Source organism: Panicum virgatum, chromosome 8K (assembly GCF_016808335.1).
Source record: "Panicum virgatum strain AP13 chromosome 8K, P.virgatum_v5, whole genome shotgun sequence".
Classification (NCBI taxonomy): Eukaryota; Viridiplantae; Streptophyta; class Magnoliopsida; order Poales; family Poaceae; genus Panicum; species Panicum virgatum.
The window spans coordinates 1,466,207-1,489,329 of NC_053143.1; the positions used below are offsets into that span (position 1 = coordinate 1,466,207).

General features: G+C 44.3%; 3 protein-coding genes across 4 annotated transcripts; 1 reads left to right on the forward strand and 2 right to left on the reverse strand.

Annotated features, from left to right (window-relative positions):
• Positions 1-7,374: 7,374 nt before the first annotated feature.
• On the forward strand, positions 7,375-11,929 carry LOC120646464 (vegetative cell wall protein gp1-like). The gene is made up of 3 exons (XM_039923026.1): positions 7,375-7,505; positions 8,765-9,492; positions 9,943-11,929. The coding sequence occupies exons 1-3, from the start codon at positions 7,375-7,377 to the stop codon at positions 9,975-9,977; spliced, it is 894 nt and encodes a 297-aa protein (XP_039778960.1). The 3' UTR covers positions 9,978-11,929.
• Positions 11,930-13,303: 1,374 nt separating this feature from the next.
• On the reverse strand, positions 13,304-14,242 carry LOC120643461. Its single transcript, XM_039919822.1, has 2 exons — positions 14,028-14,242; positions 13,304-13,878 (listed from the first exon to the last, which is right to left on the reverse strand). The coding sequence occupies exons 1-2, from the start codon at positions 14,113-14,115 to the stop codon at positions 13,559-13,561; spliced, it is 408 nt and encodes a 135-aa protein (XP_039775756.1). The 5' UTR covers positions 14,116-14,242; the 3' UTR covers positions 13,304-13,558.
• Positions 14,243-16,015: 1,773 nt separating this feature from the next.
• LOC120643462 (ethanolamine-phosphate cytidylyltransferase-like) lies at positions 16,016-22,704 on the reverse strand. 2 transcript variants are annotated; one of them, XM_039919824.1, is made up of 9 exons: positions 22,193-22,704; positions 20,802-21,037; positions 20,145-20,326; positions 19,632-19,703; positions 19,371-19,438; positions 19,096-19,216; positions 18,421-18,486; positions 18,226-18,348; positions 16,016-16,862 (listed from the first exon to the last, which is right to left on the reverse strand). In XM_039919824.1, exons 1-9 carry the CDS (start codon positions 22,489-22,491, stop codon positions 16,854-16,856), a joined length of 1,176 nt encoding a protein of 391 aa, XP_039775758.1. In that variant the 5' UTR covers positions 22,492-22,704; the 3' UTR covers positions 16,016-16,853. The 2 variants fall into 2 exon arrangements, with proteins under 2 accessions (XP_039775758.1, XP_039775757.1); XM_039919823.1 differs by lacking the exon at positions 16,016-16,862 and adding an exon at positions 17,386-17,882 and having other exon boundaries at positions 22,193-22,700.
• Positions 22,705-23,123: the final 419 nt, after the last annotated feature.

The following is a 23,123-nucleotide window of genomic DNA, read 5'->3' on the forward strand; positions in this document are numbered from 1 at the left end:
AATTATTTAAGCACCCAATCTTATACCTATATTATCTCACTCAATTCAACTCTGTTTCACCCAATTTTTTTTCTAAATTCCTAAAAACTTATACAATATCTGTTGTACCTATTTTCTAGGGCAGCCTTGATATTTTCAGAAATTCTAATTAAGCCCTATCACTCCCAAAAATAATTACAGATAGGTTCCTAGATTCTAATTTAGCCCGTAAACACTCCTTTAACTCATCATTTCATGCGCCAAAAATCCTTCGATCATTCTGAAACCTTACCACCCCATTTCCTATATTATTCAGACCATGCTATACAAAAATCTCCCAAAAATATTCCTTCTACCATCGTTTCCTAATTTATTTCCGATTCGAGCTCAACGATAAAACTTTTATTTCTTTTTCTTGATTGTGTGTTTGTTTGTGCGTGTCGTAGACCACGGTGTGAACGAAGGAGAGCCCGTTGACGAGCAGTACTGTGAGCAGGTGAACGAGGACCCGTTCCGCGACCCCGAGCCCGAAGGACAGGACATCCCAGAAGGCTTTGAAGACGGCAAGTTCAATCCCATTCTTTGATGCATGTTTCTGTCCTAGTTTTATAAACACAACACAATGACCTGTTTTATAAAATTGCATATGTTTTGCTTGCATGAAAACACGGTTGGATAGCCACCCCTTGATTTGTGATGACCATTCCTTGACCACCTAGATTAATGTCTGATTTTGCTTGGACGTTAATCGATATTAGAACGCTCAGGACTTTACTCATAATATGCTTTATTTTTATAAAGAAAATGTGTGTGTGGGAAGGGATAAAAGTGGATTTTTGAAAGATGAGTCTAGACGGGATGGATGGCATTTCAGTGTGATTTGCCGTTGGTGTGCTCGTGCCGGTGTGGCAGAGCAAGGAAGGGAGATATCCATCTTGTCACCCCTAAGGACCGAGTTGGTGTTACATCTCACCTAACTCCACTATCGTGCAAACCACTCGACCGTTGAATGGGCAACGGCTTAGCATAAATCTCACTAGTTAATTTGATAGCCATCAGGAGAGCTGAGAGCAACGGGTGACTAAGGAAAAGGGATAAGCCCAGAGTGACTTATGCCCGGTTATACCTAAGTGAACGGTCGATGACCCTTGGTGCATCCGTGATGGCTAGTCAGGTTTAGCTAAGGTGGGTAATGGCTATGTTGGGATCTACACCGACACGACGGTGTTCGAGTTGTGGTATCCTACTTGTGGGTAAAGTTGCACACCTCTGCAGAGTTGAAACCTATTCGAATAGTCCGTGCCCACGGTACTGGGCGAGTTACGGTGTGGTCTCACCACTAGTGTTTACTTTGGGATGGGCTGGTGTGAGTTGTTTTGGAATTGTGTTCGGCAGTTGTGTCGTGTGCTACGACGGACGGGGAGTCCGGTAGCAGTTTTAAAACCTGAACTCCGTGTTACTGCAAAAACTGATTTCTAAAAGGTTTCCTGTAAAATAAACCCCTGCATAAAATATCGTTATTCTGTAAATTAAACCGTAACCTTATCCTTGATTTACCTATGCATATTATTCTGATATAACCCCCTCCGTGGGTGTGGTTGGACTTGCTGAGTACGTTTGTACTCACCCCACTCTTACTTTTTACAGAAGAAGACCCAGACTTCGTACCAGACGACGCCGAGTAGGGTTATCGTTCTACACCCAACCTTGCTTGTGGAACCGGCCCTGTTGAGATATCTCCGCTGTCGCAGTACTCTGAGCCCGTTCTAGACCCCATGTGGTTTGCAGTCTGGTGTTATGTCGTAGCTTGGTTAATTATTATTATCATCTGTATCGAGTGTCCTCCAAGGTTTGTGCGGTTTTGAACCATCTGATGTAATAAATGTGGCATCAGCCTCCTGGGACTGGTGTTTTATATCACATTTAAGTCTTCTCTTATGAGGGGACCCTTCAGGTGGTATCAGAGCCGTAGGTTGGCCGTAGGACGTGACCCTAGGAGCGAAACCCGTTTTCAGGACCTTTCACCTTAGGACTTTTCTATCCTTAAACCTTTCCTCACACAAACACTTACCTTTGGTTCTTGCCCTGTTCCAGATGGCTGACAATGGATGGATCGGCGGAATCTGTTTCGCAGAGCCCGGCCTTCCTAAGTTGTTGATACTCAGCCTGGAACGCATCGGAGTTGTGGATTCGCCAGAGTTTCTTTACCGGGAATACGACTCCAAGGGCACTCTTCGGTGTGACCTGATGATCTTCATAGCAAGAAGCACCCGCTATCCTGATGTGGACCCTTGGTTTATCTCCACCACTGGATTCCGTTTCCCGGACACTTATCGAAAAGCCGCCCGCAAAGCCCTACGACGTCTACGTGTGATCTACAGGCATCACCTCCAGCGGACTCCTATGGGATTTTTCCCGCCGACTGAAGGAAGAGGACGCACATGGATTGCCCGGATGAGAGGACTCGGAAGGGAAGAAGAAGACCTGGAAGACACAGTATCCCACCTATCCATCTATCTCACCGGCCTGGATGAGCTCTACCGCGAGCAAGCAGCACAACTGAAGCAGCAAATCCACAGAGCAGAAAAGGCAACCCAGGAGCTGGATGAACAACGGACGAGGACCGTACATGCCGAGTATTCCTTAGCCGCCCTCCAAGTCCAAATGGAAGAAAAGGAGGCAGAACTGGAAGAACAATAGGCAAGAGTCACACGCGCCGAGAATTCTCTAGCCGCTCTCCAAGCCCGAATGCGGAGGTACGAGGCTCGCTGGGGAATAGGTGGATGGATAGAGGAAGACGAAGAAGAGGAACCCGAAGAGGCTCAATGGGATGTAGGCATTCAGACCGAAGAGGAAGAGCCCATGGAAACCCATTGGGATGTTGGAACTCAAACTGAAGAGGAAGAACCTGAAGAAACACACTGGGATAAAGGAACTCAGACCGAGGATGATATGATAGATCAGTATCTCCCACTGAAGAAGCGCCCCCTTAGGATCGAGGAAAAATCCCCATGATCAGAGTAGCACCCAAGCTAGGACTTTTAATCGTGTACCCATGAAGTTGTACCCCCACCATGTTGTAATAAATGTCATCTACCCCTTTTGTGTACCTCAAATATTTGTGCAAGTTTTTCACCCTATCTTTGTTTTCAGATGGCTGAGGAAGGATGGACCCAGGGCGATTGCCAAGCTGCACCTGGTTTCCCCAGCCTCTTGATCAACGCCCTGGAAAGCCTTGGAGTCACGGAACGCCCAAGGTACTACAGCAGAGAGTACGAGCATCATGGCACTCTCCGCTGCAGGGTGATCCTAGTCATCGCCAGGAGTGACCGCTACCCCGACGTCCAGTCATGGCGAGTGACTGCTACAGGGTTTAGGCACCAGGACACCTATCCCCTAGCCGTCAGGAAAGCACTTCGTTACCGGTGCCGGATTTTCGAAAGACACCTCACCCCCACACCAATGAGGTTCTTCCCACCAGCCATCAAAACTCCAGTCTGGGAAGCTCGAATGAGAAGCCTGGAATGGCGTCGCCATGAAGAAGTTCTCCTGTACCAAGTAGCTACCTACCTAGCCTCCTTGGATCAGCTCTTTGATGAGCAAGCCAACTTGCTAAGGGAACAGACCCATCGAGCCGAGCAAGCAGAGCTCGCAGTCAGACTGCAACAGATCCGAGCAGTCCAAGCTGAGGCAAGAGCCGCAGCCGCGGTCAGCAGTGAAGCAGTTGCTCAGGAGAGCCTCAGGCAAGCCTGGGACCAGCGCATGCAGGAATGGGCTAGCAGTGGAACCCCAGTCCCGGCAATAGGAGAAGACCATGTTCTGCTCGGAACACCCGTCATAGGATGGGGACCACTCGTTGGAAACCCACTAGCCCCACCCGAGAACCCTGGAAGGTCTACGGCCGCCGCCGCAAGAGAAGCCACGATACAACCCCGGGAAAACGGAGGTCTAGTGGACGGCGAGCCAGGACCACTCATTTCCCCGGAGGACGTGAGTTCCCTTCCGAGGGAGGAACCCACTCAAGCCGATGAGTCTGCCTAAAGTGCTAGCGACCGTCAAGGGATGAAGCCGCGTGGTCCGAAGAAGATCTGTGCCCCTTTACTTTTGAAGCGGTGTACCCGGACGTGTAGTACGCGTTTGGCCTTACCCATGTTGTACCCTGCCTTGCAGTAATAAAGTTGTTGTGCTTGTTGTCTGGTTTTGTGTGCCTATTAGTTATGTGCTTTTCGGCAGAAGTTAGATACTGCCTTTCAAAAATACGATTTAAACAACTTAAACATCACATAATCTAAATCCCACTCTCACCAAAACCCTACCCAATCTACAGATGGCTTCCCGAAGCGTTACGAGGGCCTCCCGCAACCGGAACCCTCCAGCCGCTGATGTGGAAGTACAGCCTGTCGGGCAGAACCCTCCCTCCTCAGGAAGAACAAGGAGTGAGCCAGGACAGCGGAGAAAGATGCACTATTTTCCTAGGGAAACTGTTGAAGAAGGACATATACTCAAATATAATATTTCATTTGCATGTGTTAATCCAATATTTATTTTTCTTGTTATATCGCAATGCTCATTGATAAAAGGATTCATTGGATTGATATTAAACAACTTCATTTGTATAAACATTACATTAAAAGTTTATTTATCTGGATTGAAATTACAAGCAACATTCATTTGGTACTATTCATTTGTATAAACATTACATTAAAAGTTTATTTATCTGGATTGAAATTACAAGCAACATTCATTTGGTACTATCATCAAAAGGCAAAAAGAAAAGAGAGAAAAAAAAAAGAGCAGCTTCTTCCTGCCTGAGCTTCACCCTCGCTAGCCATGGAAATAGAGACTGCCACTCCGCTTCCTGTAGCCGCAGGCACTCTGCTTGCTGGATCTGCAGTTGCCGCTCCGCTCCACCTAGCGCCACTCGGTTCGCCGGATGCTCTGCCATTGGGTATACTGCAACCTCTCAACTTGCACGCACCATGCTGCAGCTCGCCAATACTGCAGTTCTTCTCCATTTTCTCCTCTTAGGACTTGCACAACAAAAATAGCGCCAACTCAGTAACCTTCGAGCTAGAAAATTATCAATAGACTAATTATTCAGACAATTACATTAGGCTGCCGCGCCGCTCGCCCATCGGAGCTGCAGCTGTCGCTCCGCTCCGCCTTGAATCGGGCATGCGGTAGCCTCTTGAGCTCGCCGTCGCCGCCAGGATGCACGGCCGCCGCGTGCAGCACAGCAGCTCACTCCCCGGGATTCACCGCTGCTCGCCGGAGCTACTGCTTGCTCCACGGGGATCCAGCGCATCACTCCATCCAGAGTACCGCCGTTGCGCAAGCTCGGTGGAGCAGATAGAGATAAGAGAGAGAGGGGCAAGAGAGTGAATGGCTGAGAATGAGAGATGTTGTTCGGATAAATACAGGCTGGTGAAAATTTTTGAATCACGCGACATGATATTTGGCGGCCAGTGAAATTTCTTTGCTTCACTCCCTAGGGTGTGGTAAAATTTGGTAGGGAAAGAGGACACCAGGGCGTTGCGTGCCACGGTGGTCAGGTCATCTCTGCTTTCTCCCTACAAACGTGTCAGATTCCTAGGGAAATCAGTAGTTCCCTACGATTTTGAAACACAGCCCTAGGTAAAGTTTATTTCCCTACGAAGTTTTGCGTTTTCCTAGGGAAAGAAAATATCCCTAGGGAAACAAGTAGATTCCAGTAGTGACTAGCATGGTATTTAAAATGTGTATTCTATGGCTAACCTATTGAATTGGAGTGGTCTGTCACTAACTAATGCTGATGCTTAATTAATTTATCCATGGATCCATTGCCTTGATGCACAATTATCGGTACACGTGCTTTTTCTTAATCCAGTTATCGACAACGGTGAGAACTGGAGCATCAGACAATGGCAATTACTATGCCTTGGTCGGGTTAGACCAGTCTCAATGGGAGTTTCATAGAGGACTTTATGATATTAAATATTACCACTTTTGCTGACATGGCAAGGAGAAGGATGAAGTTTTATGGAATGTGAGAAGAGTTACCTAATTCTCAGTCTAGGTAACTGTGCCCATAAAACTCCCACTGAGACTGGCCTTGTGCTGAAGCACAGCAAAATATTGTTCACGGACGAAGCCACTGCTTCGGTGGACTCCCAAACTGATGCTGCAATTCAGAAGATCATCCGAGAAGAGTTTGCAGCTTGTACGGTCATCTGCATTGCACACAGAATACCAACAGTCATGGACTGCGACAGAGTCCTGGTTATTGATGGGTCTGGCTAGTTAGCGAGCGCGTGCCAAGATCTAAACTAGCGAGCGATTTTGGACAGCTTTTTTTTTTCATCGGTATGCATTTCCTTTCTGGCTTCTTCCCCGCGTCGATTTCAACGTGATAATATATTGAAAGATCCCACTGGTCCCACCACACCGCCTGGAGGCATAACGCGCCACCCATGAAGTTCCCATTCCCTTTATCTGCTTGGTAACTTCTACGAAGTAGTATATAGGTTACACTGCTTCGTGGTAAAAGTTATACTAAAAAAAGTTCATGTATTATAATATTGCCGTCTAACTTGGTGAGCACGAGCACCGTTAACTGCTTGGAAAAAAGAATTTATAACACCATTTCAGCATTTTTATATCAATTGACATGTAAATGTTGTTCTATGAAGTTACATCTCTAAATTAGATATTTTTTTAGAGTTCCAGAGGCCAAAGCCCCCGTCTTACTTACGAAGACAGAAACATCCATTACAACATTTTCAGAGGGCGAGTCCATCAACCCACTTAACACACTGGACGCAGCCAGCAAACCCAGATAGTTGCCACAAGGTTTTACAAAGGAGCACAACATTCAGAAAGGATAACAGCTAGGTGAAACAAAAGGGAGCTTCACTCATGACGCACCCACGCGGAGTCCGGGACAGGAGTAGTCAGAAAACCTTCCCTGTTGATGAACTTTCTCAGCCCCGAGGTCCTCTCCACCGTGTCCCAACTTCAGTTATGTTGGCGCCAGAACTCCACCCAAGCTTGCGGCATACCTTGCTTCATCCAGTAAGTCGCCCAAGCATCATTGCAAATATTTTCAGCTTCTCTATGTAGCCAGATAGCACGGGCTTGCTTGTCTCCGGGCACAGGATTGACCAATTCTATGCCAGGACAGCCACTCTTGTCACTAGAATTCTGACATCCCTCCAGTTCAAACTCTGGAAACAAAGCTCATTTCTTAGTTTCCATAAACCCCAAAGGGCAGCCGAGGTCAGGATATTGTGAACAGTAAACTTTTTTCTTACTAAGCCACATACTACCAATAGACTCAAAATTCATACCTACATTAAAGCCAAAACACTCAGAGATATACGACCATAACTATTTAGCCACTACACAATCAAAAAAGAGATGGCAAACAGTTTCTTTTTCAGAACAGAAAAGGCAAGTAGCATCTTCTACTTCCCTCCTAATACTCAGGTTATCCCTGGTCAGGACTTTGTTTTTAGACAGAAGCCAAAGGAAGAAGTGGATCCTAGGAGGTATATTCAGGGACCAAACAGCTGACACATGAATTGGGATGACCCCTCTGAAATTAATAATCTTATACAAAGATTGAGAGTTGTAGATCCCATTAGTAGAGAATTGCCAGATTAAGACATCTTCATCAAAAGAGTAGACTATAGTCGAGGCCAACTGTAAGACCTCTAGCCACTTATTCATCAGGCTTTGGTTGACGGTGTGTCTAAAGGTACATTTCAGATTAGTGCCATCCCACAAATCACACACGGTTCCAGTTTTTTCATTAACGAACTCATAGAGCCGCCAAAACTGAATTGCTAAACTAGAGGTGCCCAACCAATTGTCCTCCCAGAATCTAACCCTCTGGATATTACCTATTTTCCAACGAAAACCTACCTTGGCATCATTAGCTGCCCACAGCACACCTTTGAAAAAATTAGAGACCCCCTGGGTATTAGAATGGAAGATGTTAGGTTCTTTGGTGCGGTACTTGTAATCTATTAGATTTTTCCAGAGCTTGTCATCGTCTACTTGATACCTTTTTAGCCAAGAACTAAGTAAACAAATATTAAGATCTCGTAGATTGGGGATCCCCAAACCTCCAAACTCTTTGCACATAGAAACTGTCTCCCAATTCACCAGGGGGTACTTATGTTTATCATTGGTGTCATCCCATAGACAGTTTGCCATGTGGGTATTCAACAAATGTAAGGCCCACTTTGGGAACTTAATAAAAGACAGCAGGTAGACAGAAATGCTAGCTAGACAGGTTTTTATTAAAGTTAATCTAGCAGCAGAGGACAGCAGTCTCCCCCTCCAACTGGCTAATTTCTTAAGGATTTTGTCTACCATAGGTTGGACATCCTCTCTTGTTAGTTTGTCGAAATGTAGAGGGACCCCTAGGTACCTCATGGGTAAAGATCCCAAAGGGCAGCCAAATAGATGGGAAATAGTATGGGCCTCCACATCTTCTAGATTCAACACTACCAGCTCACTCTTATGAAAGTTAATCCTCATCCCAGAGATTTGCTCAAATAAACCTAGACAACACTTCAGGTACCTAAGGTGTTCCATATCATTGCTGGAAAAGATCAGGGTATAATCAGTATGCTGGAGCGACATTATACCATTCGGGGTAAAGTCAGTCAGGACCCCTTTGACTAGACTTTGATTAACAGCTTTTGTTAACATTCTGGTTAGGACATCTACTACTAAATTAAAGAGGACATCATATCTTTCTCTAAATTAGATATGATCAATCTCTACTCCTATAATGCAGCAGTAGTTCGTGCGTCGCCTCCTCCCCGCACCCCCGCTGCGTGGGCCGAACGCAGCCCACTCCCGGCCCACACAGCCGGTCGCTCGCCTCCTCGGCTGTCGCCCCCCGCTTCTCGCTCTCCCTCGCGCCGACGCCTCGCCCGCCACGCCGCCCCTCGCCCGCCACGCCGCCCCTCGCCGTCCCTCGCTGTGCCGCGCCGCCGCCTCGCCCCTCGCCCGCCGCGCCGCCCCTCGCCGTCCTGCTCGTGCCGCCGTCCTGCTTGCGCCGACGCCGCCGCTCTCGCGCCGCCCTCAGCCCTCGCGTCCGTCTCGCCCGCCGCCGCCGCACCCTCGCTGCCCTCGCCCCGTCGCGCTGCCAGCCTCCGCCAGCTCCGCCCTCGATCCTCGCGTCTGTCTCGCCCGACGCCGCCGCCGCCACGCCCTCGCTGCCCTCGCCTCCCTATTGCAGTGCCGGCCTCCGCCAGCTCGGCGCCGCCAACTCGCGCGCCTCCTCCGTCGCGAGCTCCACGCCACCGACCCACGGGCCTCATCCGGTAGGCCCTCCGTCGAGCCGGCGCGCCCCTACTCGGTTGTACCCCCTCCTTGGACATCTCGGGGCCGCGGAGCCGCGCGACTCCAGCGCGGCCAGCTCGACGCCACGGCTGAACGAGAACGGCGCCATCACGCCGCTCCGCTCTGGCGTCACTGCGCCAAACTGTGGCGTCCCCGACGTGCCTCCTCGCCGAGTAGGTGAGTTCCTCTTGCTGTTCGTGTTGGAGAGTTTGAACAATCGATTGACATCTCAGCGCTGATTGTATGCAAATCTTGTTAGTTTTTTTTTTCATGCGGTGAAATCGAGCTCACCCCCTTTTTCAGTTTCTAATGCTGCCTGATCTAGGCCGATTCCTTCATGTCATGCTCCAGAACACATGGCATTTGCAAACCTTTGGGTGTGAGGACAAGAAGATGAACTTAAAGTCAGCGGGCAGCAGCATGTTTGGTTGTCAGGAGATGCATGATGTTTGGTTGTTAGCTCATCTATAATGATTGTTATTGACTAATTATTTCTTCTCACCATGATTTCAGAATGCTGTTGTGATCCTTATCCATTAGTTGTGATGATAATCTGCATATTTTGAATTTGTTGGATGAATCTTCAAACTACATTGCATAAATTTTAACTGAGATTTTGCAATGCAGATCTGTGGTGTCATTGCTGTGGCCAGCTTGCTTAATACAACTCTTGTGAACCTAACACTTCGTCTGAATAGTGCTTAGCATGATTCTAGGTAACTATTTGTCTGATTATCAGATTATTTGATATGATGATTTGCCCAGTATATGTGTTGCCAAAAGAAGGGATTTCTACCGTCCATTCTCTGGTATTGATCACTCTCTCACATCTTCTTTCGTTTCCACTGACCAGGCTGAGGACTTTGAGGATACGAGATTACTGACCAAGCTTATAGTTCATTGCTTGTGAGTTGTCTGCTAAAAGGTATGTGATGCCCTTTCTTCTCTGCTTCTTCCACTCCACCATTAGAAATCAATTCTCTGAAAATGTGTCTCTGTGATGTTATATTGAACTATAATGTTTGATTGGAGCTAACTTGCCTGTCGGTATCTTTGTACTATCATTGTTCGAATATGTATTTGGAAAAAGTGAACGCTAATCGAAAAGGGCGACAGTTTCAGACCCGGCAAGTTAACTAAATATGGTAATATATTGAATTAACCGCACGGGCATTCAAAAGAGCTATAAGTTCTCCTCACTTAAGTATTGAATTAACATATTCTGTTCTAAGCTAGCATGACACTTTCTATTGTATTTATAATTTTATTAGTAAGTGCAGATGTTCTGAAATAGTAACTAAATAAGTCCCCTTTCCTGTAACTTCAGGTTTGTCAAATTGGTTGAGTTATTGTTAGGATGATCTAAACTTTGTGACAGTGGGTCCATGACAAGGTAGATGAAACAATTAATACTTTCATACTGCCTCTAATAGTCTGCTAGCATGGTCTTGATATGTGTCAAGATTCTGAACTCTGAATGTTTCTGAATTTCCACTAGGTCCGCATACTGCCTCTGAAAAAAGCTGTCAAAGAGCCTAAAGTGAGTCGATGATATATACAACATTGATCATGGAAGGATTTGATTCCAACAACATTGGCTGCATCAAGGTTCATACCTTCCCCCTCAATTCTACTTCTACATCAACATGTCCCTTATAAAATCACCAGTTATGGGTACACTAACAACGTTTTGCATCAATTGGCCTAAAACAACCAATTTGCAAATTTAGAGTCAGTACTGGTGCAACAAAAAAACTGGTCATGCACAGATCCAACGTTAGTCATCGCTCCTCCCAATCGTGATGCCACGATAGTAACTACCATGTAATCAGTCCATTCCATGATATTCAGATATTCATGTCAGTGAAAAAGACTCACTTTGTTTGCCAGGTTTGGCAACGTATAGGTCCATCACGGGCGCTTTAGTTTCAAATGTGACAGCTGCAATTTACTTTTCATTGACAAACTTAATGAAAAAACTTTCTTTGTAGCATGTGCTATTGTTATATACCCATATTATACTTGCTGGCTGTGTTTACTGTTTAGACTGGAACAATGATTCTGAATTGTTCTATTTATTTTCAGATTGCATGAAGATAACATGAGAAATGGATTGATAAGAGAGCAATGCCGGTCCAGGTAGGAGAAGCAAAGTTATCTCAGAAATTCATGTGCAAGTCAATTGTTTTATTTTTACCTTTTCCAAATCATTGTAAGGCAACCTACTTTTTCAGCAGGTTTCTAGGATTGGGAAGGGAGAAGGGCATGCAAGGGGACTTTATGGATTTTAAGAGCTTAGAGAATGAAATTATGGGGATCCCTTTAGGATGATTCCCCCGTATAATTTTTTTAGCTTAGTTGTGATGCCTAAGTTACTATTGGAAATGTTCTGAGATGAAAGGATACCGGTTTATTATCATGCAGAATTGGTTGGAACTACGATGTAATACATGATAGGAAAGCTCGTACTATGTGTTACAAGGGTCTGAATATTGTTCTCTCCTCTTTTTTTGTTGCAGTAGGCACACGGGTATAAAAAGTTTTCGTTGAAAATTGATAATCAGTGGATTAAATTGTTTGGAACAATGTTATTTATTATGCCTTTTAGTTGACATTGAATTACTCTAAATTCTTATGAATTTTTTTTGTCACCCGTAGCAACGCACGGGCATTCAACTAGTAATCTATGTGCATAACTTATGCGATAGATATGTAAAAAGTTAATCTTGCAATTTAACTTATTGACTGACCAAAATTATCTACATAACTTATTCATGACAAATATAAATGCCAAAAAACTTTTGGCCAAACTTATTGACATGATACAAATTTATCCACATAACTTATGCACAAAAACTATATGCAATAATCTCTGCCTAACTTATTGACATGCATAAAAAGATTTGCACATAAACTTATAATTGGTACACAACAGATATAAATTTTGTGTCTAATATATAAGCTCGCCGTCATGAACAAACCCAGCGGGCCCCACATGAATAGGAAAAAGGAAATGAAATGCAAGTGCGGCTGCGCGGGATTAAAAAAAAGAAAGGGATCAAGCAGCGCCGAGACTTCTCGGGTGGAATTGAAACAGCGAGCGAGTGTTGAATTGGATTCGCGGTTATTGATGCAGGTAGCCATCTAACCTTTAACCCTATGTTCACAATAATACTACATTCAGATACTATATAAAGTTCATGGCTTCATGGTAGTATTTGCTAGCACCTATCTTTATAATTATAGCTCAAGCTGCCCAGTTCCAGCATGCTGTCAATGTATAACGATATGTTTCAATTTCTGTGGTACCAGGACAAGCAAAGGAATTTTACCGGCCTAAGAATCTGCTCGAGGGATCATCCCTCTTCGGAGCACTGGCGCAGGAGTACACGAACCGATCGTCTACTGATGTGTAAGGAATAAAAATTTCAATGTGTGCCTGAAATTCGACGAAACAAGCTGCTTCATGGGGCTATACAGAGGAATGAAATACTACATTGTTTATTTTGTTTTTCCTCTGGAGAAACATGTCCACAGTGTACAGTCTGGTCTGATTTTATATATATTTGGCCTGACAGAGATGCTTTTCCTAGGGTGAGCTGCATGCCTGACAGACAAACAGAGCATCTTGTACTAACTAGTTTGGTGGCTTTGATTTGTGTGTGTTTAACTTTAATCCTTCATGCTGAATAAGTAACCTCACGTGTGTTACAGATACTATCATACTAACAATAGTACACTTTGTTTGTTTTAATAAATTTAATAACTGGAGCAGGTTTAATTTGGTTCTTTAGCTACCGCACTTCATCTAGTTGTTGTATATAGTATACGACAACAAGTTAGGCCGCCGACTCTGACTCTGACAGTACAATACTTGTCTTGCAAAGAGTCAAAAGTCAAACAGCAGCCGCCGAGTCTGACACTAACGGCCGGAACGACGCACAAACCAAATCCACAGTAGAAAGCCGTCTACAGAAATCTCAATATCTGGTGAAAGAATAGAATGCAGAAACTTTTGCTGCAGTAGCTAGTTACACCAACCATGCATACCATATTCATCTTCCTTCAAACAGAATCCGGCCCTGAATTAATCCTCTATATTGTTTTTCAGATCAGTCATCTATCAGAAGTTGAGAACACAAAAGGTTGAGGAAACCCCAGAGCCCAGTCTCAGACCCAAATTGAGATTTGAGAGTCAGTCAAAGAAGAACACGAAATGAGTAATCAGGAATTAATAGATGGATCAGGAGGGCTGGGTGCAGTTGGTGGTGCCGCCGCAGCCGCAGGTTTGGGGCGTGAAGGCGCAGGTGCCGAAGGGCTTCCCCGGGAGGTTGCAGTCGATGGCGTAGCAGCAGCTCGTGTCCACGCAGCTGCTCGTGTTGGAGGTCGAGCAGCACCTGCACCCCTCGCACACCTCGAACGGCTCGTACCCCACCGCCTCCGTCGCCGCCGCCGCCACCGACCGCGACCGGTACACCACGCTCCGCACGGGGACGTAGTGCTCCTCCGACGCCTGTCGTCGTTTCTCCTTGCCGCTGCGGCGGCCCAAGTTGCTGCTGGCTCCTGCCCACCAGGGAGGGGATCACAAACTGAATCGATCAAGAGCATGATCCGATGATAGATAGATAGAGAACATGCATGGAATCCATGGATCGATGGACGGCCAGCTAGCGATATAGATGGATGATTGATCTACCAAACTATGTGCGTACCTTGAGCTTGCTGGGAGGTGAAGAGGAGGGCGAGGGACAGCAGGATGGTGAAGCCGGTGAGGGAGATGGCACGGAGACGATGAACCATGGTGTGGTTTTCGGTTTGGTGATGGTGAGAATGAGAATATGGAAGAAAGAGGAAGACACACCAGTGCCTCCTTGTCTCGCGCGCTTAAATTAAGGACCGAAAATGACTGGGCTTGTGCAGAATACGGAGAGCAATATATACACATGAAGGCCATAGAGACTTATCCCTGTTTCTGTTTGAATCAACTCAAATTGTGAAAAAGCTGACACGCAGTTTTTTTGTTATTAGAAACTCATTGGTAAATGTTGGACCAAAAATCAGGTGTCCAAAGTGCAATATTTTACCTAGAAAATAACCATCGACAAGCGAGTACTAAAAATCAAATAGAAGACCTATAATTGAATTTTTTTTTCTCACTTTCTACTTAATACAATGATATGCAGCTCTCCTACGTATTCGAAACCAAAAAAAAACAAATGAAAACTTAAGGCCGTCTCATTATATTCAGAGTGTTTTAAGGGCCCCAAAATTAAAAACTAGGCTGCTCCATGAAACTTGTGGAACTCCAAGTAATCCAAAAATGTCATAAACTTTTATCAACAAGGGGTCCAATCGAAACAGCTAATCTCGATCACTCTTATTGGAAAGAAAAAAGAAAAGAGAAGTTGTGTGCACGGTCATCCATCGAGCAATAGACCGAACACATAGATGTTGTGCTTGTGCAGTTGTGCGTGCCAGTTAATGAAAGCGATTGACATTTCTCTGTCAGTAGTAAAGGGGTATATATATATATATATATATATATATATATATATATATATATATATATATATATATATATATATATATATATATATATATATATATATATACTATAGTGCTCTTTGTGTGGCGCAGCATCTCACCAGGCAACACATGGACATCATCAAACTATAAAGATTTCATTATGTTACCAGAACATTATTCACGTTACATGCATGTCAGCAATAACATATATAATGACAATTGCATTGGCACCCGGCTGCTGTCTGATAATCAAACGCCCAAAACCACCAAAGCTTTATACGTCTGCAACTGCGTCATCATTCCATTTCATTTGGATGCACGCCTACTATACCATTTGACGACAATTTCTTTTCTTTTATTTTTTGGAAATTATTTGATCAGAATTCACAAGAGGAGATGAGACGGCAACATATAGTGGTATAAAAGATTAATCCTTGATTGTGGAAAATTATTATTTGTGACTAAAACATTTGAAAACAATATGCATTCCCGTATTGTAGTGGTGGTTTCACCCGAAAGTTGAAGATACTCGACACGCAGGAGGTTCTTAAGCTCTCCGCAGTGATGATAGCCCAAAAAAGACTCTGAGCTTGCCAAAATGCAAACATTCTTAAGCTCTTGACATTTTCCTTGCAAATGACTGCCCACCAATTAAAAGCATCATCTGGATAAAGTTGAGCGCTGATCGACTAGCTAGCTGCCATCCTATGAGTCAGAATAGATACATGAATGACTCAAATGGTGACACTTGTTTGGTCGTTGCTGCGGTTCCATCTGCTTTTGTGCTTTCCATGAACAAACTTTTGGATCAGATGATATAAGGATTAACATCTGGCCTGCTTCTCGACCCCACATTCGACATCATGTAATGCGAGTGATGATGGCGACGATGACCATGGCTCGAGGGCGCTAAGAATTATTATGTGATTATGATAGTATATATGTATATAGTGACTGAAAACGACATTTTTGACTGAGCAATTTTGATCTGGATTCTCAAACCAGCTATTATTACGCATGTCACTATTGAGATGTTAGGCGGAACGTCATGCTGATTTTTTTTTTTGGTTGCCACTCATACTCAGGGGGTAGGCAATTATTAGCGTCCAGGGTCATGTGATGAGGTTTCTTAGTCACTCAAGTAACAAAAAGAAAAGATAAGGATCCATTATGACGTTTTAACCAAGCCAATCGATGACGACGTTTTAACCAAGCTGGTACAATTTCAGTACATTCAGAGTTTCGGACTAGAGCACATTATCACAAATCACGCACAAGAATGCAGAATGTGATTATGGTACTTAATAGTGAGCGAAAATGACACCCTGAACATTTTTCTCTGTATTTTGAAGCCAGCTTCAAGCCTCCAGTTACGCGTGATCATATATTGTTATCAGACCATTCCGTGAAAGTTGAACCATGACATGTTAGGACGAGTCGGTGGCGATTATGGTCATCCCGAAGGTTATTGTATCAGCAAAATTGGCCGGTGCGGATGTGATGGGCAGACTACCATGCATAGTGCCTTATTTAGAGTCAGAATTCAGAAACTTGTAGACGACGACAGACACGAAGACACTGGGGAGTTGGGTTGGGTCATCCAGATAGATCATCGCCTGAGCAGATCAGGAAGCCAAGCTGCAGGGGACCATAAAGCAACGAGGCCAGACAATCTTGCGCGACAAAGCTAGCACGACTGAAGGCAAGAGCATCGTTCATCAAGGATATCGATCTGGAGATGGAAGAGAAAATTCATGGTGCATAATGTCGCCGTGATGCCAAGAAATCTCTAACCATAAGGTCTCCCAAGAAAGCGTCGTCCTTCCCCGTGGCCAAGCCATGATGCCTCTGAGCCGTATTCATGTTGGTCGCCGCCGCGCGCGGTTTGAGGCTCACCTTGGCACCTCCGGCCGCGTCAAACAACGTCTCGTCATCCTGTCGCCGGCCAAGGTCGGAGGCGCATGCCCTGCCGGGTGGTGATGGTGACCCCGCCCAGTACAGTGCAGGATGCATCAGGTGCACTGCACACCCACAAAGCAGCTGCTGTCAATAATCCAATCACAAATGGAGAAAAACCATCGCAGCAAATGTTCAGAAACTAAAAATGAATTATTGACAGCAGCACACGCTCCTGCTCTGTCCGTTACTGCCATTACTAACAAGCTTACGGCTTTGTTAAATTTTACAAGAAATAAATCGATTTATGCCCTTTTGGATAGACAGCATACTCAAGATCCCACCAGCTCAACCCCTGTGAGAATGGTTGCTTTCTGATACGTGTATGGACGATGCAAAGCTGCTGACGACTAGACAACAGTTTATTTGCTCCTCTCTTCCCCTCTGCAACAGTCCCCTAATCTAAGATCAAAGTCAAACCAATGTTGGCAACCAAATCAATCAGTGGGCAGATGACAGCACAAGTTGCGACCAAGCAGACAGGAGCCCATAGGCCCAGCAAAGCAACCATTTGTTCAGTCACAGTTGCTGTCGCAAACAGACGGTCCACGTCCATTCACTTCAACAACACAACAAAGCAGCATGGAATTTGCGAGAAACGGAATCCATTCTGATGCGCATCCAGAAAAGGACTGCATTCAGATCCGCATACAGGAGCATCAGCAGCACACTGTTTATCAGGGCAACATTCATACTGCTCCACACAATTCTGAAACCTATAGATCTAAAATACAACTCAGCCAGAAACGACAACTCAAAGGTGCATATACAGGGGAAAAATTTTAGCTGGAGACACTGGGGGAAATGATAGAAATGCTTCTAGTCTAGCCCAAGTAATCGATCGCCTCTGGTAATCCCTCATCAATGTTGCACATGATGCTTCCTAAGCTAAGTTAGCAAAACATCAAACATGCTAGGTAAAACTCTGGATCTGTTGCCTTCGTGAAGGAGGCTTGGAATCTCAACTCATCTAGTCAACAATCTTCATCCACCTTACTATGTCTAGTTGTAACTTACTCCCCATTGACAAAGCTTTTACCCTCGTAGTACTTCTTCTCACTGGCTTCCTTCTTCTCGTTCCGCTTCTGCAAAAAGCGAACAATGAATATAAACCACACCAGATCCATGGACCAGAATAACTGAACCACAACCACCAAAAATTAAAGAACACATTGCCAAACATAAGGGGGGAGGATTGGTCATTGATCCCAGGGAAACAGTCAGTATTTAATGTATACATGCAAGAAGCTAAACTTGAGCTATACCGCATCAGCACTTTTAAAATCAGTAAACAATAAATCTCATATGCACATCATTGATATGAATAGGATAAAATCAAATAACATGTATGTAACCGAGAATATGTACTGTACTACTGTCTACATGCTGCATACAGAAGGCCCATAGCCACCTGATCACGTCAGTTACCTGGTAAGCTTCATGGTTAGCAACAATCCTCCTTATAATAGTACTTGTAGTGATATCCAAAGGGCTCTCCAGCCTATGGTAAATACCCATAGCCATTGGAACAGCATATGGATTTGCATCATCCTGATACACACATGATTGACAATTATTTTTGCACTAAATGTGCATATTCAAATAAAAGCACAACTTAATAACCTTTGCATAGTCCATATTCTCAGCAATTGTTCCATGAACGACCAACGAAATATTGAATGTGGTAATCTGCACCCAGAATGAGAAAGTAAGTTAACTCTGGACAAACAATTAACTTGATAGTCCTAAGTAAATTGCAGCAGATTGTCATTTTCATGGCCTTGTTCGGCTCAACTGTCAACCTTCAAAATTATGTAAATGGTAATGTGCCTTCCACTTGGTTATTTGATGCAAGTAATTTGGACTGGTAAACAAACTGAGGGCACTGATGGGTGATGGCATCTGTTCTGCACTTCTGGTGTACAAACTCTTAATGCTTGTATGGGCCAGTTGAGCTAAGCTCAAACCTAGTTTGCATAGGGCTTAGATGTTAGAATTTGGATAGTTCTGGAAATAAACACACCCTAGTTTGCATCCAAGGTAGAATTTGGATGCAAAGATATGCATACCTTCTTTTTTTAATTTAACCATGCTCATGAGGCTAATCCATGGATAAGAACATGTCAGTATGCGATGTGGATTGAGATTTTCAATGGGTTAAAGTAAGCACAATTTTACAGATCCTACAGCAAATGCACTGTCTGTTGACATAAGAGTACCACATAAAAGGAACAACTATAAATGGTTGCATCATGCATTCTATACAAAAGTTAGGTAATGTCATCACTGAAAACTCACCATGTCTTTTGAAACGTCCCATGGAGCACCAATGATCACCTCATCAACATAACGACAAGCCAAAACACTCAAACTTCTTTCATGAAGATTCATGATTGGGCGATGTCGTCCTCGCGTTGAACTGGCAAGTATAGTAAACACCAAGTGATGTCATGTCTAAGGAATCGTTTAGATGTCATGCATCCACTTTAAACAGGGACTGCTGCAGAACTGAATTAACTTGATCGCCGTAACATCTAAAGATGATGAGAATAAAGATGCAACCGTGATTTTACCTTATGGTCTGATCTGTGTGAATGCCCACAAGCAAAAAGTCTCCAAGTTCTCGAGCAAGCCGCAATATCTACATGGAAGGAACTATAAATACAAAGACTGTCTGAATCGCTATGTTTTGGAAGACTAAATCAGTTTACTGCCATGCAAAAACATAAAAGGCAAAACAAAAGTACTATCAACATAAGCACAAACAGCCACAAGCCACTTATGCTGCTATAAATGGGCGTGGCATGTGGTGTGGAAGGAAATATCACATTTACCTCGACATGTCCAGCGTGGAACAGATCAAATGCACCATCTATGTAAATTATCCGAGAATCTGGACCTGGACCCTGCATCATGAAAGTTTTTGGTCAACAGAAAGAACAGGTGGCCATATTCCAAATTCATGTCAAGAATAGTAGTTGTACCAAGTAAATTAAATCAATCATTTCCAGCTCCCAAGAAATGAAAGTATACTATAGCCGACTGAATTTGACATTCATTCAATGAACAGTTTTCAAATGCATTTATTCAACAGTTGGTCTCCCAACCAACTGGATTTTTCTGACAATTCAAGGACTTGTCAGCTTCTATTCCACTGTTATACTTCCAGAATACATTGACACTATTGACAATATAAGGTCTCCAACAAGCAATTTTGATCATCAGTTCTTGTGATAACAGTAATTTGTTAGTAAATGGTACAGAAAATCATATTAATTTATCAGTAAACTATTCAAAAACCAAAAGTGAATGATATATTAATGCATGTGAAACTGTAGAAGTCATACCCTGCTGTTTGAGAACTGAACTATTCGCCTAGATGTAGGAAGGAAATGAGATACTCTAGTTCCACTTCCAGATCCACTATCATCAACTTTCTGACCATGTCCACTACTGAATTGCCTTTGTAGCGAAGAGTGATTGTGGGCATCAGAAGATGATCTCTCTCTAACACAAAGAAGCATCCGTCCTATCATGAAGCAATAGTTGATCAAAATGAGAATAAAGCCTTGTCATCACCGCAAAAGGTGTACTCACTAAAAATGACATTGGCCCCAAAAGGTTGAATAAATTGGATTTCTGAACCAGGAATAGGGTATAACAGAAGATTTATGATCTATGCAGTCATGGGAACAAGAAGAATAGTGGACTGCTCATCCCTTAACATTTCTTCATATGACACTGGTTCACATGATTTCCTAAAGGACAAATCAGCTGAGGAAATCTTTTCAATAGTACAGTTGTTGACAAAAGAAGTTTTTGACAGATTTTGACAGATCTAGAGTCAATTGCAACATAAAGGACAGATGTGAGGCTTGGTCCACACTAACTAGCAACTGAGATTTCGGACCTAGATATTCCTTATTTCAGACTTCAATATCATATTAGCAAAACAAAGTTTAACATAAAAACTGAAAAGAAAATAACTAAAGCAGAACTAGTACCAACAATGTCTGTTGTTGACACTCCCTCTGTTCTTTTAATCTGCTTATATCGGCCAGCCTTTTTGGCAAGGGCATATGCATCAGTGCCATCTGGTAGCAAACAAGGATCATCACCATGGATAATGTAATCTATGTTGTACTCAGTGAATAGCTTGTTCATGAACTCTTCGGTTATGGCATAAGGTGCATCTGGAATGATATCATCCACCCATTTCACAGCACGGACCATTATCATTCTGTATATTACAAAAAAAAAAAACAGAGAAAAGTCAGAAACTTGTACAAAATATATAGGAACCAGGGAGCAACATACTTGATACCAGAAACATAACACCACAGAAACACATAAATCTCCATACAGCCAGGTCATATATAAAGGAATAACACAATATAGAAATTGAGAAAAATATCAAATGATCATTTGATGGGTATTTATATATGTGAAAAGCGTCAAACTACCACAAGATCACATAAAACCCTCAGGATTGTTCCCATTTTGTGGTGATCGATCCAAGACAGCTTTATTTTAATCTACAATAAAGCAAAGTATAGGCATAGAATTTCAGCTGGCTGATTGAAATGGCGGCAAGCTTCTGGCATCCTTTGTGATAAGAGGGTGCCACAAAAGCTAAAAGGCAAATTCTATAGGACAGCAATTCGTCCGGCGATGTTATACGGTGCTGAATGCTGGCCTACAAAAAGGCGACATGTCCAGCAACTGAGTGTAGCAGAGATGTGGATGTTGCGGTGGTTTTGCGGGCACACAAGGAGAGATAGAGTCCGGAACGAAGTTATTCGGGATAGGGTCGGGGTGCACCAATTGAGGAGAAACTTACCCAGCATCGGCTGAGATGGTTTGGACATGTCCAACGAAGGCCTCCTGAGGCGCCGGTGTGTAATGGGGTTCTTGAGCGGGTCGAAAATGTAAAGAGGGGTAAAGATAGACCTAAACTGACGTGGGATGAGTCGGTTAAGAGATACCTTAAGGATTGGAATATTTCTAAAGAGATAGTTTTGGATAGGAGCGCTTGGAGACTAGCTATCAATGTGTCTGAACCTTGAACTTATTTCTTTCGGGTTTCATCTCTAGTCTACCCCAACTTGCTTGGGGAAAAAAGGCTATGTTGTTGTTGTTGTACAATAAAGCAAAGTTGTTGTTTTTCTTTTTGGAATAGACTGCACAGTAACTCTTATACTGCCGAAAAATCCCAAACAGAAGTGAACTGCTGAAATTGAGGTTGTGAACAGGTAACTAAAGAAGAAGAAAAAAATCTTACTTTAGAAACCTGTGTCACGCAACCGTATGCTAGAATTACACGAGGCATGGCATGGCATCATCAGAGTCTAAAAGAAATGATAGGGTGATGCGAAATTGAAGGCTGGGATGGCACCTCTCGTGGAGCGGCGTAACTGGCGGCCCTTTGTTGGCCTTGATCTCTTCGTCGCTGATGACGCCGACGATGAGCTCGTCCCCGAGGGCGCGCGCCTGGCGCAGCGCGTTGCAGTGTCCGTAGTGCATCATGTCGAAGCAGCCGTCCATGTAGACGCGCACGGGGCGGCGGAGGCGGCGCCTGACGGCGTCGAGCGGCGGCAGGGACGGAACGAGCACGGAGGCGCCCAGCACAATGCCGCCGATGACGCACGCCGCCAGCGTCCGGGCGCTGCAGCCGGTGCCGGTGCCCGCCTCCATGGAGACGGACGGAGGAGATGGAGGGGACAAGGGAGGAGTGGCGTAGTGCGGTCTGTGTTTGTGATTGTGGTGTGAGAGTGGGGGTGGGATCTAGGGTTAGGGCTGACGAGGGTGAGCGGGTGGAGGGGCTACCGCCATGGGAGGTGAGGTGAAGGGAAGGGCGGAGGAAGAGCGCGGCGTCCGGGGAAAGAGGACTGCCATGTGGGGCCCAGATGTCAGTTGGTATCATTGATTGTGACAGCTTTGAATGGCTGTTTACTAGAGTATCATATCAAGGCCCGCCATGGATGCTGCTGCTTATCCTCGACTATCGTGGCGAAACCAAAACGATGCCGTGTGATCTAGGCGCTATCACAACTACGACACACGATTTCCGATAAATAATCTCATATGTATGAAGTACTAAACGAAATTTATTTACAAAACTTTTTCACGGATGGGTGTAACTTTTCACGACGAATCTAATGACAGTAATTAATTGATGATTGGTTACAGTGATGCTACAGTAACCATACTCTAATCGTATGGTCAAAAGCTTCATTAGGTTCGTCTCGCGAAGTAGTGCAGGGTTGTGGAGTTAGGTTTGCAAATTGTTTTTATTTAGTACTCCTAATTATTGATCAAAATTTTTG

What these genes read in the sequence shown, in the direction of transcription:
- LOC120646464 (XM_039923026.1), top strand. Translation starts at nt 7,375, where the DNA reads ATGGCAAACAGTTTCTTTTTCAGAACAGAAAAGGCAAGTAGCATCTTC. An exon ending in GAAGAAGTGGATCCTAGGAG is followed by an intron (nt 7,506 to 8,764) that starts GTATATTCAGGG and finishes CCTATAATGCAG; the next exon opens with CAGTAGTTCGTGCGTCGCCT. An exon ending in CGTGCCTCCTCGCCGAGTAG is followed by an intron (nt 9,493 to 9,942) that starts GTGAGTTCCTCT and finishes TTTGCAATGCAG; the next exon opens with ATCTGTGGTGTCATTGCTGT.
- LOC120643461 (XM_039919822.1), bottom strand. Translation starts at nt 14,115, where the DNA reads ATGGTTCATCGTCTCCGTGCCATCTCCCTCACCGGCTTCACCATCCTG. An exon ending in CACCTCCCAGCAAGCTCAAG is followed by an intron (nt 13,879 to 14,027) that starts GTACGCACATAG and finishes CCTGGTGGGCAG; the next exon opens with GAGCCAGCAGCAACTTGGGC.
- LOC120643462 (XM_039919823.1), bottom strand. Translation starts at nt 22,491, where the DNA reads ATGGAGGCGGGCACCGGCACCGGCTGCAGCGCCCGGACGCTGGCGGCG. An exon ending in TCCACGCTGGACATGTCGAG is followed by an intron (nt 19,439 to 19,631) that starts GTAAATGTGATA and finishes CCTTCCATGTAG; the next exon opens with ATATTGCGGCTTGCTCGAGA. An exon ending in CTAACCATGAAGCTTACCAG is followed by an intron (nt 17,883 to 18,225) that starts GTAACTGACGTG and finishes CGCTTTTTGCAG; the next exon opens with AAGCGGAACGAGAAGAAGGA.